Source organism: Eptesicus fuscus, chromosome 14 (assembly GCF_027574615.1).
Source record: "Eptesicus fuscus isolate TK198812 chromosome 14, DD_ASM_mEF_20220401, whole genome shotgun sequence".
In the NCBI taxonomy this organism is placed as follows: Eukaryota; Metazoa; Chordata; class Mammalia; order Chiroptera; family Vespertilionidae; genus Eptesicus; species Eptesicus fuscus.
Genome location: NC_072486.1, coordinates 54,814,201 through 54,831,269, shown reverse-complemented (window position 1 = coordinate 54,831,269; position 17,069 = coordinate 54,814,201). Strand labels below are relative to the sequence as shown.

The following is a 17,069-nucleotide window of genomic DNA, read 5'->3' as shown; positions in this document are numbered from 1 at the left end:
AGACAAATACCATATGATTTCACTTACATGTGGAATCCAAAGAATATAAACAAAGAAAACAGACTCACAGATAGAGAACAGACTGACAGTTGCCAGAGAGGAGGGGGCTGGGAAAACGGTGAAGGGATTGAGAAGTACAGACTGGCAGTTACAAAACAGGCATGGGGAAGTAACGTACAGCATAGGGAACAGAGTTAATAATATTATGCTAACTATGGATGGTGCCACTTGGGTACTGAAAACATAAGTGGGAAGACTTTGTAAAGTATTTGATTGTCTAACCACTATGCTGTACACCTGAAACCATCCTATCTAATACAGAGGGAATATGCAAATTGACCATCACACCGTAACAAGATGGCTGCGCCCACAGCAGAGGCGGGAATCCTGTAACACAAGATGGCTGCACCCACAGTGGAGGCTGAGTTCCCGTAATGAGCCTTAACGAGCAATCAGCAGGGACCTGAGGCTGCATGGCGCTGGGCCAGGGCAGGGGACCTGAGGCTGCGCCCCCAACCTGGCGGGGCTTGACAGGGGACCTGAGGCTGCGCCCCCCACCTGGCAGGGCTTGACAGGGGTGGGGCCAGCTGGGTCTGGATCTAGCCCAATGGGGGTCGGGCTGGCCAGGTCTGGGTCTCAAGCAATTTCAAGGCGCATGTGGATGGGCGGGGACTTGACTCTGGTTCCTGTGGCGCGCCCCAGACTCTGACAGGAGGAAGATTTTCATATACATTTTACTAATTTTCTTTCATCTCTGACACTTCTATTATAGAGAAAGGGCAAATAGCAATATTAAAATGTTTCCCCTAATTAATTCCCTTTTAATGTGCACGAATTTCGTGCACCAGGTCACTAGTTACAAAATAATATTGAATGTAAACTGTAATTGAAAAAAATTAATAAGAAAAAGAAAGTGAGAACTCAAGACTAAGTTAAGAGGCTCCTGGTAAATCTTCCTCTTCATTCCAAGACCTCCTGACGCCCAGAGGATCCATCCCATGTTAGCCTCTCGGCTCATTGGCCTGATCAACACCAATAAATAGTATTGTCCTTGTCAGCCACCACCCCAGCATCCTCCACTCAAGACCAGAGGCCAGGAGCCAATTAGGAAGTTCTTGCAATGATCCTGGTGAGAGATGACGGTGGCTCCAACTGGCGTCTAATGCAGTGGAAGGAATTTGAGAGGAAGAATCTACCGAGCTCCCAACTGGAGAATTCTAGAAGGTCCATACTTACGCTGCATGGGTTGTTGGCCATCTGAGCTGGGCTGTAGAAGGAGCCCCACTGGGCGGCTCGTCTCTCTTCCCGGGAAGGGGTGCTGTTCACGGGCAGGCCAGCTGGGACCCCAGGGCCCGCAGCAGCGTTGGCGGGCTGGCTGCTGGGGGCCACGAGGGCGAAAGCGTCGTCCAGGAGGGAGTGCATGGTCTGGCGCGCCTCCTCAATGGACGGCTGGGGCGGGATGTACTGCGGGGCCGGGAAGGGCAGGCCTGGGTACCGGCCCAGCTCAGCAGAAGACGGCGTCTGCACGTCTGCAGGGAGGTCGGGGTCGGACTACAGCGGGGACACAGCAAAGGAGAAAGAATCAGACAAGAGCCTCAGTGGTGGCCCGAAAACAAAACTCTATCGAGAGCCAAAATGGAATTGAACCGTCTTCACTGACATGAGGAAACGGTTACCCATAGGAGTTTTTAAGGTGACAGCTGAGGAAAGTGTGTTAGCTCTCATGGGTGCAGAAAGTTTGCATCAGGAATTAAGAAAGAAAATAAAAATATTCAAGCATCATTTGTCCGGCAAAACTCCTGCAAATGTCTGAAATGCATTTCAGTACCTGGAAGTATACACTTTTATTGAAAGCCTCTAAGTAACCAAAATCGATGTCTCAATCAACTTACTGAAATAGCTAGTCAACTTTCCAAAGATGTAGAAACCAAAAACTAAAGCCATCTACTGACTATTAACAATAGAAAAAACAGCCCTACACACCCCCAAAAGAGTTAGAAGTCATCACCATAATATAACTGTGTGTGTATAAATAATTTTCATACCTATTATGACAATGGTTTCAACAGTAAATAGTAATTATTTATTCAGAAACTGTCTTTAAAATGGAGGTATCGCCATGGCCAGTTTGGCTCAGTGGATAGAGCGTCGGCTTGCAGACTGAAGGGTCCCAGGTTTGATTCCAGTTAAGGGCACATGCCCAGGTTGTGGGCTCAATCCCCAGTGAGGGGCATTCAGGAAGCAGCTGATCAGTGATTCTCTCTCATCATTGATGTCTCTCTCTCTCTCTCTCTCCCTTCCTCTCTGAAATCAATAATTTTTTTTTAAATGGAGGTATCTCTGGATAACATAAGTCATCAAGAAAGGTTTAAATTAGCCTGGCTGGTGTGCTCAGTGGTTAGAGCGTCAGCATAAGCACTGAAGAGTCTCAATTCCCAGTCAAGGACATGCATCTGGGCTGCAGGTTCGATCCCCAGCCCTGGTTGGGGTACGTGTAGGAGGCAACCAATCGATGTGTCTCCCTGTCTCCCTCTCTCTCTTTCTCTCTCTTTCCCTTCCTCCCTCCTTCCCTTTCTCTCTAAAACTCAATGGGAAAAATATCCTCAGATGAGGATTAACAAAAAAAAGAAAAAAAAGAAAGAAAGAAAGTTTTAAATTCTCTTCCGTACTCTCTTCCTAAGAGGCAGGGGTATAAGTCACAATTGGGTTTCTTTTTTTAATCTTACTTTCTGATACCGCCTTATGAGCAAAATGTTGTTGTCATAAACCCTTACTGGTAGGTAACTTGTAAGAGACAAAGCAGGGAACCAATGAAGAGGCCCTTCAGGTCCCAGTGGCTCCGGACGCCCATACAGCACGGTCACTCCAAGGGACACTGAAGAAAGAAGAGGGTCTGCAGACGGGCTGGCGACCATGCCCTCCATGAGGATGGGTGGACGCCTTCTACCCAGAAGGCTTTGCTCGCCCTGCTGGCCCACGGTTCCGCTCAGCTGGCTGGGTCACCCTACTGAAGGGCCGAGAGAGATGTGTGTATCTGTTTGGATCGGCAAGTCACTCACAAAAAGACACTTACTCCATAGACACATCCTTACTCTTAGCCAACTGTCCGGAAAGCGCTTCCTAATGATGACGGCCTATCCAGCGGATGATCAGGTAGTACTCACGCCCGCGTCAGGCTTCAGGGAAGCCGCTGCTTAACTCCAGGGAGAAAACCACTCCACAAACTGGCAAACCCACACACAGCCCCCAGACCTGCAGTGGTGTAGTCAAACAAAGGGTGAGCCACAGGGAGATTTTAAAAACATACTTAACCACTATTTCATAAATCTGAAAATTTTACATTAAACCTCAGATTTCTGGATTCTCTTGGCAGAATCTGAGGCTCCGAGTGCCCTCCTATGATGGGGCAGGGCTGTTCTTCCCCTGGCCCTGAAGGTCTGTTTCTCTAATACTGCAATGACCCAGTAAAGGTCCCACTAACAGACATGTGTCATCAAGGAATTCCACGTAAGGATTCTGGGCCCCAAAGGGGGTCTCTGGTTTATGACGCAGCATTGAATAAACTGTGTTCCTTTTCTTTTGAGGTGAGCGAAAGGTCCACAGGCAAGCCCATCCCCCATTGTTGGTTTTTCTTTCTCTTTTGTTGTTGTTAATCCTCACCTGAGGATATTTTTCCATTGGTTTTTTAGAGAGAGTGGAAGGGAAGGGGGAGAGATAGAGCACACATTGATTGGTTGCCTCCCACACGTGACCGGACCAGGGCCGGGGATCAAGCCTGCAACCTAGGTACCTGCCCTTGACAGGAATCGAACCTGGGACCCTTCAGTCCCCAGGCCGACACTCCATCCACTGAGCCAAACCGGCTGGGGCTACTGGTTTTTCCTGAGGCGCAGATAGGAAAATCTGTGGTCAGTAGCGTGCCACCAAGCTAACAGTCCCTGGTGGAGAAATGGAAACGCGTGTCTGGAAACACATCCTACTGGTAAGTAAGAGGGTCTCTCTAAAGACACAGGTGAAGTTCCCAGTGGTGGTTCCAGTCGCTGTCACGGTAGCTGTATTACAAGGAAGCAAGCGCTGTGGCCACCTACACAGCCACAAGCCCCAACTGAGATTGCACTGGGAGAAACCTTATACGCACTCGAGGGGAGTCCAGAGCTATATAGCCACTGCCAAGCTCACCGTTAGTAATTTCAGAGCAGCTTTAACACCTATTGCAAGAGAGAGATGTTCTGAGGGTGGGAGGGATCCCTCGGATCCCCACTGGCCCTACGAATCCTGCTGAGGCCCAGAGCCACACAGCCAGGAGGTCAGAGCCTCCTGGATTTCTTCCTGTTGCCTCCCTCATTTCACGGCTAGACCAGCAGAACTTGCAGGCCAAGACAGGGCATCTTCATTTTCTAGATCTCAACGGCGAGCAGTGTGTTTCACAGATAGATGGTACTCGATAAAAAATGCAAAACCGTCATCTACAAAAGTATACTTCTCCAAGATCCCCGAGTTGGAATTTGAATTCCATCCTCCTGAATCGCAGCCTGATCATTCTGTCATACTGTGTGTTTCCTCGGCATAGCTACATGTTCATCCATCATTCTTCAGAAAAATATATGGACCTTTTTACTGTTAATCACCACAGACCATGTATTCTGGTGCCTATTTGCAATCCTCTGTGGGTATGCTGAGAGGGATCATACACCCTGGTTGGCCCAGAACAATCTCAGTTTATGCCTGTTGTCCCAGTATAATAATTAATGGTGTTCCTTTCTCTCTCACAAGTGTCTAGTCTGAATGACAATTATATCAGGGGTTGACAAACTTTTTCTGAAAGGGCCAGACACTAAGTATTTTAGGCCCTTGTTTCTGCCCTACTAGCAAGAGCCACAGATAACATGCAAATGAATGGGCATGGCTGTGTCCCAATAAAACTTTATTCACAAAAACAGGCAGCTGGCTGGATTTGGCCTGAGAGCCATAGTTTGCCTAGTCCTGATTATAAACATAACCTTAGTTATAAGGAATCCAGGAATATATTTTTCACTTTAGGAGATATTTTGAGGGAAAAGTGTAAAAATCAAGATAATTAAAAAACACGTATGTCTAGTATACTGGCCAAGAGAAGGCAAGTTCCAAGAAAGGTGTTATCTTTGAAAATATGTGTTTCAGAATTTTTAGGGAGAGAGTCCATCTGAGGAAGATTTTCATTGTAGGGAATTTGAAAAACAGCCATTGGAGAAGAGCAGCTGACTGAAGTGGCTCTCTAGGGAAGGGCACTTTCTGCTAAAAGTAAAACACACACACACACACACACACACACACACACACACACCCCCAAAACATCAAGGAGAAAAAGGGCTGCCAAGAAAGAGGCCTGACCTAGGGTCATGGATGATAAAGTCAAGATGGAGAGAGCAAGGGAAGCCGGTCACTCCCCACACCAAACTCAGCGGCATGGGTGAGGGCACTCCCCTTAGGCCTGAACGCTCCCCGGCAAGTTCCCCTGAGAGGGCCAGCCACTGGTTAGGGAAGTGGAGGGGGAGAAGCACGTTCCTCCTGTTTGTTAGTGTCACCGCATGACTCTCCGGGGAGCCAAGGGGACAGCCCTCCCCAAGATCAAACCCAACAGCAGAGATGCCCGGACAACCGCCTGTCCAAAAGCAGCAGCACAAGAACGCCATCTACTGTAAGAACGGCGAGCGACGGTTCCCCGGCCGAGGGAATTCATTCACAGCACAGCACGCAGAGAGGACGGACTCCATTCCGTCTACTGAGAGCAAAGCATTCTAATTTGTGGACGGGCCAACTCCCTGGAACCACTCCAGCCCTCAGCAGCAGGGATGAGGGGCACGGTCAGTCTTGAGGGCACTAGAAATACATAAACTCCCAAGGAAAGCCTGGCCCTCTCAGATGGCCACGATGCCATTACAGGTGGCCCAGTGTCAGCATGGTGTCTGGCACATTTATATAATTACTAGAGGCCCGGTGCACGAGTTCATGCACAGGTGGGGTTCCTAGGCCTGGCCAGCGATCAGGGAAGATTGGGACTGATCGGGGCCAGCCAGCCGGGGGGTGGTGAGGGGGAGGGACTGCAGGAGGTTGGCTGTGGGAGTGCACTGACCACCAGGGGGCAGCTCCTGCATGGAGTATCTGCTCCCTGGTGGTCAGTGCGCATCACAGCGACCGGTCGACTGGTCGTTCAGTTGACCAGTCATAAAGGCCGCTTAGGCTTTTATATATATAGATATTAGTGTCTGGCAGTGTTAGTTTTTAGTGTAATTTAGGAGACAAAATATAAAACTCAGATAAATGGCTGGCGGCATAAGCCCTATGTAAAGGGACCATGTACCTCCTTCTCCGAGGATGTGTTTACTACTAATTTCCCTCCTCACAAGTGTGGCTGTGTACGTCAGCCTATGGGGGGCGCAGGGAGGGGAGGGGCTGGTGCAACAAGACAGGGCTATACCCTGGCGTGAGGCTGCAGGCGTCCACACCTAGGCTCCCTGTCTTGGGTGCCTTTGTTCTATATTTCTCACGGCTCCTCAGGGAGGCTGGCCCTCTCTTCCTACTCAGTGGGGTCTGTGTGTGTGTCTTAATGCTATCAATGTCTGCCTTTTACACTTCAAGCAACTCTGTCTGTGCCCTTTCTGCTTGAAAGAAATGTTTAAACCCGTATTTCTTAGCTTCCAGTAAGCTCTTTCTCCCATTAAAATCACACACACACACAACACACACACACACACTAGAGGCCTGGTGCATGAAATTCGTGCACGGGTAGGGTCGCTAGTGGCTGCCAGCTGGGGCCTTCCTTCATTCCACGCCACCCCCTGGTGGTCAGCGCACATCATAGCAAGCGATCGAACTCCTGGTCGGTCGAACTCCTGAGGGGACACTTTGCATATTAGGCTTTATATATATAGATAGATAGAAGATAGAAGAAGATAAATGATATATATTAAAATTTTATATATATTAAAATTGTGTATATGTATATACATGTGTATGTATATGTATATATTATGTATATATATATAATGAGCAAATATATCTTCTTAGCACTCTAGAAACAGAAGGGAGGGACAAAACCCTAAATATCCTTTCAAAGAGCACTCTGGCCCAGGGGATAAAAAGCAGCCTTCTGGGTATTCTTCTCTGTGTTCCACTTAACCCGAGGAGGGCCCACGCTGAAGCCCAAGAGGAAGGGGCTCGCAGACAGAAAGGGCTCAGCCAGCAGCCCCCTGGCTGACAGGACTGAAGTCTGCCCTCCAACGAGCAGTCCCCCCTCCCTTCCCCACATGCCTCCAACCCAGCTGGCCCCGGAGCGTCAGCCACTGGGCATCAACCCGCACAGAGCGCAGCCCCACTGTTCATCCTCCGCCCGAAGAGCCACCCAACACCGATCCCAGAAGGAAGGGTCAGCATTACGCACTGGGCAGCCAATGTAGGCGGAGTTGTGGACGCCGGGGGGCCTCTTGTAAGTGCCGTCGCTGTCTGTGGTGATGAGCCTGTCCTTCTCGGCGTCTCCGGGGCAGCCGTTGACCTGGTGCTTCCGGCGGGCCTTAGGGGAACGTTTTATCCGCGAGCTGCCGGGGAAACGGGAGGTTACCTTCAGAGGGAGGAAACCTTCCTGCCACTGGCTCAGCAACTAAACGCAAACCATTTTCTGAGCACCTATGACTGCTGGTCACTGCAGCAAACACCCACAGGATATAAACACTGTGCAAGAGACAGTCTCGGCTCCAAGGGAGCTCACTGTCTACCTGGGCAGACCACAGCAACACAAGGAGCACAGAGAGCAATCCGAGGCAGAACATACTCAGGATGTTAGTTACACAGAAAAGGGGCGGTCAATGTGAGCTACTGAGCCATCGCTGGCTACATGGGGCCTGAGCTGCGTCTTGAAGAGCAAACAGGGTCTGCAGACGGGGAGTGATGTGGGAAGAGGGTGCGGGGTGCAGGCACGGCCACACCGAGGGCCAGAAGTGGAAATGCAGGTGAAGGTTTGGGGGCAACGAGGCCACCAGCTAACGGAGTGGCAGGTCTGTGTCGATGCTGCTGTGCGTGGACAGGTGGCCCCGCCTGTCACGGGCACACAGGTAGCACAGGGAACCATCGCAGGTTTTTAGCAGAGAAAGGCGTAACTGAGAGCAGTGCTTAAGAAAACGCGTCTGTGTCGCTCTGGCCAGTGTGGCTCAGTTGGTTGAGCAGCACCGAAAGGTTGCCGGCTTGATTCCCAGTCAGGGCACAAGCCCGGGGTTGGGAGCTCGATCGCGGTAGGGGGTGTGGAGGAGGCAGCTGACTGATGTTTCCCTCTCACATCAATATTTCTCTCTTTCTCTCCCTCTCCCTTCTTCTCTCTCTAAAAATCAATTTTAAAAAATCTTTTTTAGCCCTAGCTGGTTTGGCTCAGTGGATAGAGCGTCGGCCTGCGAACTCAAGGGTCCCAGGTTCGATTCTGGTCAAGGGCATGTACCTTGGTTGCGGGCACATCCCCAGTAGGGGGTGTGCAGGAGGCAGCTGATCGATGTTTCTCTCTCATCGATGTTTCTAACTCTCTATCCTTCTCCCTTCCTCTCTGTAAAAAATCAATAAATATATTTTTTTTAAAAAATTTTTTTAAAAAAAGACATTGCATCTGTGTAGGGGGCAGGAGTGTGAGAGGCAAAGGGGAAAGTAAGCCCCAAAGCTCGGAGGGCGGCCGTGGGACGAGAAATGAGACATTCACCTGTACTGACCCGGGTGACCACCTAGGAGGTGAGGATGCTGGAGGGGAGCAGGCGGAGGGGAGGTGGAGGCCCAGGAAGCTGGGGAGGTGGGTCTGGGCAGGGAGGGGTGACCACCATTCAGAATACTGACTTCGAGGAGACATTAACCAGGGAAGCGTCCCGAGGCCAGGGAGGTCCCGGCAGAATGAAAGCAGCCTTTCTGCACATGGGCCACCCACGCAGGATCAAAGCCACCCCAGCAGCCTGCACGGCCTTTCTGTGTATAAACCTCTTCGACCCGTTTTCAGATACTTTTCCCTTAAAAATGGACAGGCCCTCCGACCGCAGCCCTGACAGCAGAGGCAGCCCGGCGTGCCCGGGGACCCCACCTCTTCCTGGGCTCTATGAACACCGAGGGCACGCTGGCCGTGGGGTCCAGGATCTTGTCGATCTGCATCTGCGCCCTGCGGTACACCCGGTGCCGCTCCCGCGTGTCCCCCGACGACAGGTCGTCCACCACCGGGAACTCGTAGTGGCCGCGGCGCTTGGCACGGAGCCGGATCTTGTTCCGATGGTGCTCGATCTCGGACTTGTGCCGCAGTGCTGTCTGAATCTGAGGGGGCGAGACGGGGGGAACCAGACAAAGGCAATGTGCTCGAAGGTCTCTGGGGCCCAGACCCAGAAAGCATTTTGGGAAGGCCTTTCTGCCACCTTCTTTACCCCCCTTCTTTACTCCCAGGAGGCCCCGAAGGTGTAAGACGAGCAACCACACCCTCACTGGGCATAGGGGACCTGCCATGGCCCGCAGGCTGTAACCCCAAACTCGCCCAGTGTGTGAGGGGGGCGACGCGGTATCAGCCCCCAAAGCTGGCAAAGGTAACTCAAATCTGGGAGATCGGCCATGGCACTTTGACAATACCCAGGGCACTGACAACTAGATACAGTACGCCCTGAGAGAAAGAATAAATGTTTTCCATACCCAATAATCACCACCTTAGAGGCTTTTAAATTAAGACAGACTCAAAGACATTATGTGCATTATACAACAGAATCCCCATTTACTGGTAATTATCTCGTGTCACCAAAACAAGCCCTCTGACATGAGACCCCTCCGCCCCGAAGAGAGGCTCCACATGCATGGAACATGTCATCGCGGGCTCTGTGGGCCTGAGCTAGGTTCTGAGGAGCGTGCAGGATCTGAAGAGGGGAAGGGTATGGGAAGCAGGTGTGAGATGCAGGCACCACCACGGAGGGCCAGAAGCAGGAATGCAGAGGAATGCTTGGCGGCAATGAGGCGACCTCATCGTACAGATCAGACGGGCTCGCGGGAATCTGGGAGCAGAGAGCAGGACGCAGGCCAAGACAACATGGGACCTTCCTGGCTGTGCTGCAGTAGACCAAAAGCCACAGACTGCTTTGAGACAGTTTGAGAAGGACCGTCAGCTGCACGAGGTTCTCGGAAACTTACCAGCAGGAGAACTAAGAAAGCCTCTCTTAGCCCCGGCCAGGTGGCTCAGTTGGTTGGAGCATCATCCCCACACACCAGAAAGGTTGTGGGTTCGATCCCTGGTCAGGGTGTGTGCAAGAGGCAACCAATCGATGTCTGTTTCTTCCTCTCCCTTCCTTCCGCCCTCCCTCCCTCCCTCTTTATCTCTCCCTCCCCCATTCTCTCTCTCTAAAATCAATAAGCATATCCTCAGGTGAGAATTTTCTTTAAAAAAAGCCCCTCTTACTCTATCAGGATCTAACTGTTCCTTGAAATACATGAGGTCCTCACAGGAGAACCAGAAGAACCAAGATATGGTAGGAATTTGCACCAGAACCTTCCACAAAGAAAACATTTCAGCTGCGATGTATGAAGGGTATAGGTCAGTACAGCAGTATTGATAATGTTCTAGTTCTTAGGTGGGGTTTTGATTTCATTATGATTTATAATCAATCTGTATCATCTGTGGTCATACAGACGCATCAACTACTACATTTGAAAAAGCAGCAGAAGGAAGACTGGAGATGCATGCTCTCAAGTTGTGAGGCCACAGGCCTGGGGAGCACGTCTCCTCTCTTTCACCAGATGGGGAACCCACTGCAGGTGTTCACACACGGCAGGTGCGGAGGCACACGCAACTCGTGGCTGATGGAGGCGGGTCGAGGCTAGGCCTGGGCTGCACAGGGCTGGGGCTCCTGAGCCCTGGTGAGAAGGGATAACACTCACCCTCCGGAACCCACGGCACACATTCTGTGGTCACGTCCTTGGCAAGCAGCCAAAGAGGTGTGGCTGGGAGGAACCCGAAGAACTCTTGCTAGGACTTCTATAAGAGGATCCACTGCACGGATCCCCTTTAAAGTGGAGATGAGGGCTCAACTGTACCAATTTCTTAGAACTCGAACAGCTGCAGGGGATTCTTAGAGGCAGAAAACTGACTGGCATGAAGCTGCCTTGCGCGCGTTCCCAAATGGCATTCACTCCACTCACTGTCCAGGCCAGGTCAAATCTCTCAAGTTCAAGGTAACAGTGGCCTGGCCTGGCCTTCTGGTTCCCAACATCTTAGGTTGAAGCACATCCACCCACTCTTCCAGGATTCACTGGCATAGGGTTTTGCTAGGAATGATCTAGAGCCTTGGAGCCGGAGCAGATCTATGAGGAATCACAAAGTTTACTATGGTTGCAAGACCACCCCAGGTTCAACGACTCACTAGGAGAATTCACAGGACTCAGCCGTGAGCCCCAGTTACTACAGCAAAAGGACACAAAGCAAAGTCAGCAATGGGACTGCTGGAGGGACGTCACCATCTTCCAAGAGTCCTCTCCCACTGGGGTCTCTCAGGATGTGCTTCATCCCTCCAGCCATGAGCTGTGACAACACATGTGAAACGTCCACCAGGGATGCTCGTCAGGGACTCAATAGCCAGGGTTTTTAATGGGGGCTGGTCACACAGGCACTCCCTCTCCCCACCGCCTGACATGTCCCAAACTCTCAGAAAGAAAGCAGATATTCAGCACAAATCATACTGTTTGCACAGCTTAGGGGCAGTGAGCCAACTCTGTTCTGCAAATGATGGGAATCTTTCAGAAATTCAAATTCCCAAGACCAGCCACAGGGTAAAGCGGGACTTCTACGGAGAGCAGTCTCAGGTCTCTTTCCTGTACGGCTGCCAATGCACCTAACTGTGTCCCTGAACAGTATCTGATCTAAAAAAACACACAAAAAACTGAGTATAATTTTTGTTGGTAAATCCTCACTCAAGGATATTTCTCCATTGATTTTTAGAGAGATTGAAGGGAGGGAGGAAAAGAGAGAGAGCGCGCGAGGGAGAGAGAAACACAGACACACTGATGGGAGAGAGACACTCACTGATAGGTGACCTCCTGCGCTCGGCCCAACCGGAGGCCAGGGGTCAAACCTGCAACTCAGGTGCGTGCCCCTGACCGGGACTCAAACTCAAAACCCTTGGGTGCCCGGGGTTGGTGCTCTAACTACTGAGCACATCAGCCAGGGCAAACTGAGTCTAGTTTTAAAATTAAGAATACCTGTCAGCATCTCATACCTTTAGCAAACTTTTGACACTAATGTTCCCTCAGTTTTAAGCACTAACCAAATCAGCATGTGAGCTTTTGTATTTATGTACCTTTTAATACAAACAAATACCTCTTTGTTAATTTTGTTGGTTTCTGCCACTCGGTCGGCCAGGACGGGGTGGTGGACTGGAGGTGCGGGGATGGGCTGCATGGCGATCAGCTGGATCTTACTGGGGACCCGCCGGCTGGCCTCGGAGGAGCGCGAGATCCTGTCCACGTGCTCAAAGATGGAGGCAGAGGAGTGCTGCTCGTTCCCTGAACTGGGTGGTGGTGGCCCTGCAACAGGAGGAAAAGCCAGAAAGTAAATATATAAAGTCCTCAAGAGACAGCAAATAATCAACATTATGGATTAATCCTTAAAGAATCCACAGGTGGGCCCCTGACCAAAAGCACATCACTACTGCGTGGCAGGGTTTGAGCTTACAGTATCAGGGTTCAATATCGGCTCCTTCAGCCTCATTAAAAGTTACAAATGTCAGCAGAAAAAATATGAAAACCATTATGACACTTTGTGCCAAACATTGCCCAGGTTTGTCTAAAGGGATTTCAAAGTCTTCAGTAAGAAAGGGCAAAGGGCGGAAGGAACCTGAAGCGGCTCAGTCAATTGTCATTTACAGTATACCACACATAGCAGCTCTGAACTTCACTCTCATTTGCGTTAACATAGATGTAATTGCCAAGGCAATTATGTTCAAGACGAGGGGTCTGTGGGCATGCAGGCAGGTGCTGATGAACAACGAACATGTCCAGGTTTTCTGATCGGATGCAGAAAGAAAATTAAGTTGAAGAGGTATGAGAAGAAAAAGTTGCTGCCTGGAGGGAAGCCATTCCCACTTTATATATATATATATATATTTACCACAACTTTTAAAAATTTTTTAAAGTAATCAGAACTGCAAAAAAGAAAAAATTTAAATGTGTAGAAAGAAGAAAAGAAACAATTAAAAATATTAACCGACTAAATCTTGGTATAATGGTGATTTTCTTCAATTTCTTGTATTTTCTGTAATAAGGATTTTCTCTGAGTATTACTTTTAGAGAGGAAATAATCCTTATGAACTTTAATTTTAAGAAGGCAAAAAAAAAACAAAAAAAAAAAAAAGAGAGAGAGATGGAGAGAGATGAAGAGGGGCTGAATAGATGAAAGACTTCCATGGAGCTATTTAGACGCACTAAGACTCTGATAAACCACAGTTACCTCCGTTTGTTTTAAATTAAACGGATCACAGGCCATGCACGCATGCAGAAACTGTTTTCAAACAAAAGCCTGAGGTTTGAAACCTCAAGCATAACTGAAAATTATGGAGGTTTCTCCTCAAGGTAAAAACAAAACAAACAATAGCCAAGCAAAGCAGTAAGAAATAACAGTTGATATTTGATATAAGGAATACACATCGATGTTACGTAAGTTTTGTATTTCCTCTCGATTTCAATTCTATTCATCTGTTGCCCCAAGAGATTGGCAGTGATGTACGTAACTGTGAATGGACACGTCTCTCAGCCAGGAGGCCTGGCTGCCGGGATTCTGGCTTTCTTCCCTGACTGTGCCGTGCAAGTGGCCAGGCACCACCACGCGTCTGGCGGCAGCTTCTCAAATGGCAGGCACAGGCCCAAACGGAGATCATTAGCTTCACCAGATAGGCTGGCCTTGCTAACCCAAACTCATAACGTGACAGCAAATGTCAGAAAAGGTAGCCCGTTAACCAACGGACACCTAAAGGGGAGGTCCCTTTCCTCCAGGAGGGTCAAAAGGCCAGGGGGCAGAGAGCTCCAGATGGCTGCAAGGCAATGCGGGGCGGGGGACCGAGGAGGAAAGGCCCCACGCCCTGTGCTGTCAGTCTGCCTGGTACCACGGAGCTCAGGCCTGCGACTGGCTCCTGTCCACACCCATCCCACCCCCGCACTGTGGTCACGGATCCTCGCTCTATAATTCAAAGGAGGGGAGGCACAGAAAACCCTCAAGTTTACACACTGCCCAGAGCCCAGCCCTTCTAAAGGGCTGAAAAGAGGAGTGTTTTTTTGTGTCATATACATATAATAGACATAGTATAAGTATATTTGTCATATATATGATGTATGTATACATGTATAAACACAAATCCCAGTTTCCCAGTTACATATTTTTATTATTTGCTATGCATTACATTGCATTTTTTTTTTTTAACCAACTACTTGTATAATAATGGCCAATGGAAAACACAATGCATAGCCCTAGCTGGTTTGGCTCAGTGGATAGAGCGTCAGCCTGTGGACTAAAGGGTCTGGGGTTCAATTCCAGTCAAGGGCTCATGCCCAGGTTACAGGCTTGATCCCCAGTAGGGGGTGTGCAGGAGGGAGCTGATCAATGATTCTCTCTCATTCCTGATGTTTCTATCTCGCTCTCCCTCTACCTTCCTCTCTGAAATCAATAAAAATATATTTTAAAAAAAACAAAAAACCACAATGCCTACACAGAGATTAATCCTATGTGAATCCTGTCTTAAGGCAAGTAGGGACTTTGGATTAAAACCCCTTTCTCTTTAAATATAATAAAAACAAAAATATAATGATAGAAATTACAAAGGAGAATAACAGAGGAGCAGGAAATTTGAATACTGGAATACAAGAGCAATAAACCATTTTTAAAGAATATTATTTCATCATCTATAGGCAAATATAATCCCACTGCCTTATTATTACTTTTAAATATATTTTTATTGATTTCAGAGAGGAAGGGAGAGGGAGAAAGAGATAGAAACATCAATGATGAGAGAGAATCATTGATCGGCTGCCTCCTGCACGCCCCCTACTGGGGATCAAGGCCACAACCTGGGCATACACTCTTGACTAGAATTGAACCCAGGACTCTTCAGTCCACAGGCTGACACTCTATCCACTGAGCCAAACCGGCTAGGGCCCACTGCCTTATTATTAATGCCTGTGACCCATGTTGATATCCTGTGAGGCAGGGGCCGCGTGTACCATCTCATAAAGGTGGGAGGGTATACATCACGGTGCAGCCAGCTGGGAAAGGGATAAAGCACAACCTCGAATTGACCAAAACCAACACAACAGCCTTTTCTGTGCTTCCAAGGCAAGGTGGGTCCTGGAATTGCCAGACGACCTGTGACAGCCGTCGGAAGCCCTGCCACCCACTGTGGTGAGAGGGGACGCTGGTCCCAGGGCAACATGCCCGAGGGTCCCAGACGGGCTCAAGCAACCGCCTGACTCCATTAATCTGTATTTTATTATGACTTGCAACAAAAAAATGATTTTTATGTGCATTACAAAATAATTCAAATGCTATGATTATAAACGCAGAGTCATTTTATAGGGGATTTAGCTAAGTTCTATGCAAGCAATAAAACGCCTGTATGGCAGCATTTTAGCTATACAGAAGTGAACAGTTTTAAAAGTCAAGTGATGCTTGCAGTGAGAAAACCGTCTTTCTAAACCATGGAAATGTACGGATTTCCATGTACAGATGTAAGGATTTTGGTGTCTTCAAATCATAATAGTGTTCTAATACTCAGAACACCTAATCCACTCGTCTCCTCCCACCGTCCCTCTCAGTCCCAAAGCTGACATGCCTACTACTGGGATTTTGAATATATGTTGAGAGCAATGCTTGATTTTTGTTAGCCGTGTAGAAGAGACTTGCTGTAATCTTACCAGTAAGCAGAACTAAACTCGGGAACTAAAAGCAAGATTTTCTCAGGTAACCTAAGGAATTGAGAAACTCCAGAGCTGATTCTCCTTCTCAAATATTTCTTTCCCAGGATCAAAATTAGATTTTAATCCTATCTATCTGAAACAGTGCACCTGTTACCATGGTGCTAAGTCATTTTTAAGATTCTGTGACATTGGATCCAAAGAAAAACCTCTTCCCTGTAGTCCAAGGGGGTATTTCTTTCACATGGAAATGAAACACCTGGAAGGAGCTGGAAGGGACGTCAGAAACCAGCTCGTTTAGTCCCACAGGCGCCCAGAGGACGAGGGACTACTGCATGGTCACGAGGGTGACAGTGGCAGGACAGGCCCTCTGGCTCCGTCCGGAATCTGTTCATTTCCCCAATACCATTCACTCTGTATGATTTTCATAGAGAGAAATTTGTGATAAAAAAATATAAGCACAGTTCGGCCGGCGTGACTCAGTGGTTGAGCGTCGACCTACGAGCTAGGAGATCATGGTTAGATTCCCAGTCAGAGCACATGCCTGGGTTGCTGGCTCTATCCCCAGTAGGGGGCGTGCGGGAGACAGCCAATGAGCATTAAAGTTTTTGTCTCTCCTTCTCCCTTCCTCTCTGAAATCAATAAAAGTATATATGCATAGACATTAAACATCATGGCCTGAGCACCCCGATTCTTTCTGCATTACTGAAACATCTATAATCTCCAGAAAACACAAGAGCTACACTAGCACTATGGTTAACAGAATCTATTCAACTAAAACCCAGCTACCTTGTCATCACGCCAGAAAATGCTCCCAGGCATGTAAGACCCGTGGGCTTCGTCTTTTTACAGGGCATTGGGTTCATGGTCCTACTGCTTAGAATGGGAGTGAAGTTCATTTTGGACCTGGCCTAAGAAGCTACAGCATCTGACACAAACGAGCTAAACCGTCTGATCACATTGAAATATCCACCAGAAGAAAGAGCTAGGACCCAACAGAATGCACTTGGACCTATGACAAATACACAACTTTCTAACAGTGACAGCTGTGAAATCCTTGAATTAGATGCTAAAAAGGTCACATCCTGGAGGCAGTTTTTGAGACTCTGGTAGTAGTAGTTCGATTCTTCCTTATCCTTCAGGGA

At 48.7% G+C, this 17,069-nt stretch overlaps 1 protein-coding gene across 1 annotated transcript in view; it reads right to left on the bottom strand.

Moving 5' to 3' along the window:
* KIAA1549 (KIAA1549 ortholog) overlaps positions 1 to 17,069 on the bottom strand; it is a 132,206-nt gene that overhangs the window by 22,197 nt on the left and 92,940 nt on the right. The window contains exons 13-16 of the mRNA XM_054726150.1: positions 12,344 to 12,549; positions 9,086 to 9,309; positions 7,421 to 7,574; positions 1,237 to 1,551 (exon numbers count right to left, since the gene is read on the bottom strand). Coding sequence (XP_054582125.1) covers positions 1,237 to 1,551; positions 7,421 to 7,574; positions 9,086 to 9,309; positions 12,344 to 12,549 — 899 coding nt within the window. The remainder of the gene's footprint in view (positions 1 to 1,236; positions 1,552 to 7,420; positions 7,575 to 9,085; positions 9,310 to 12,343; positions 12,550 to 17,069) is intronic.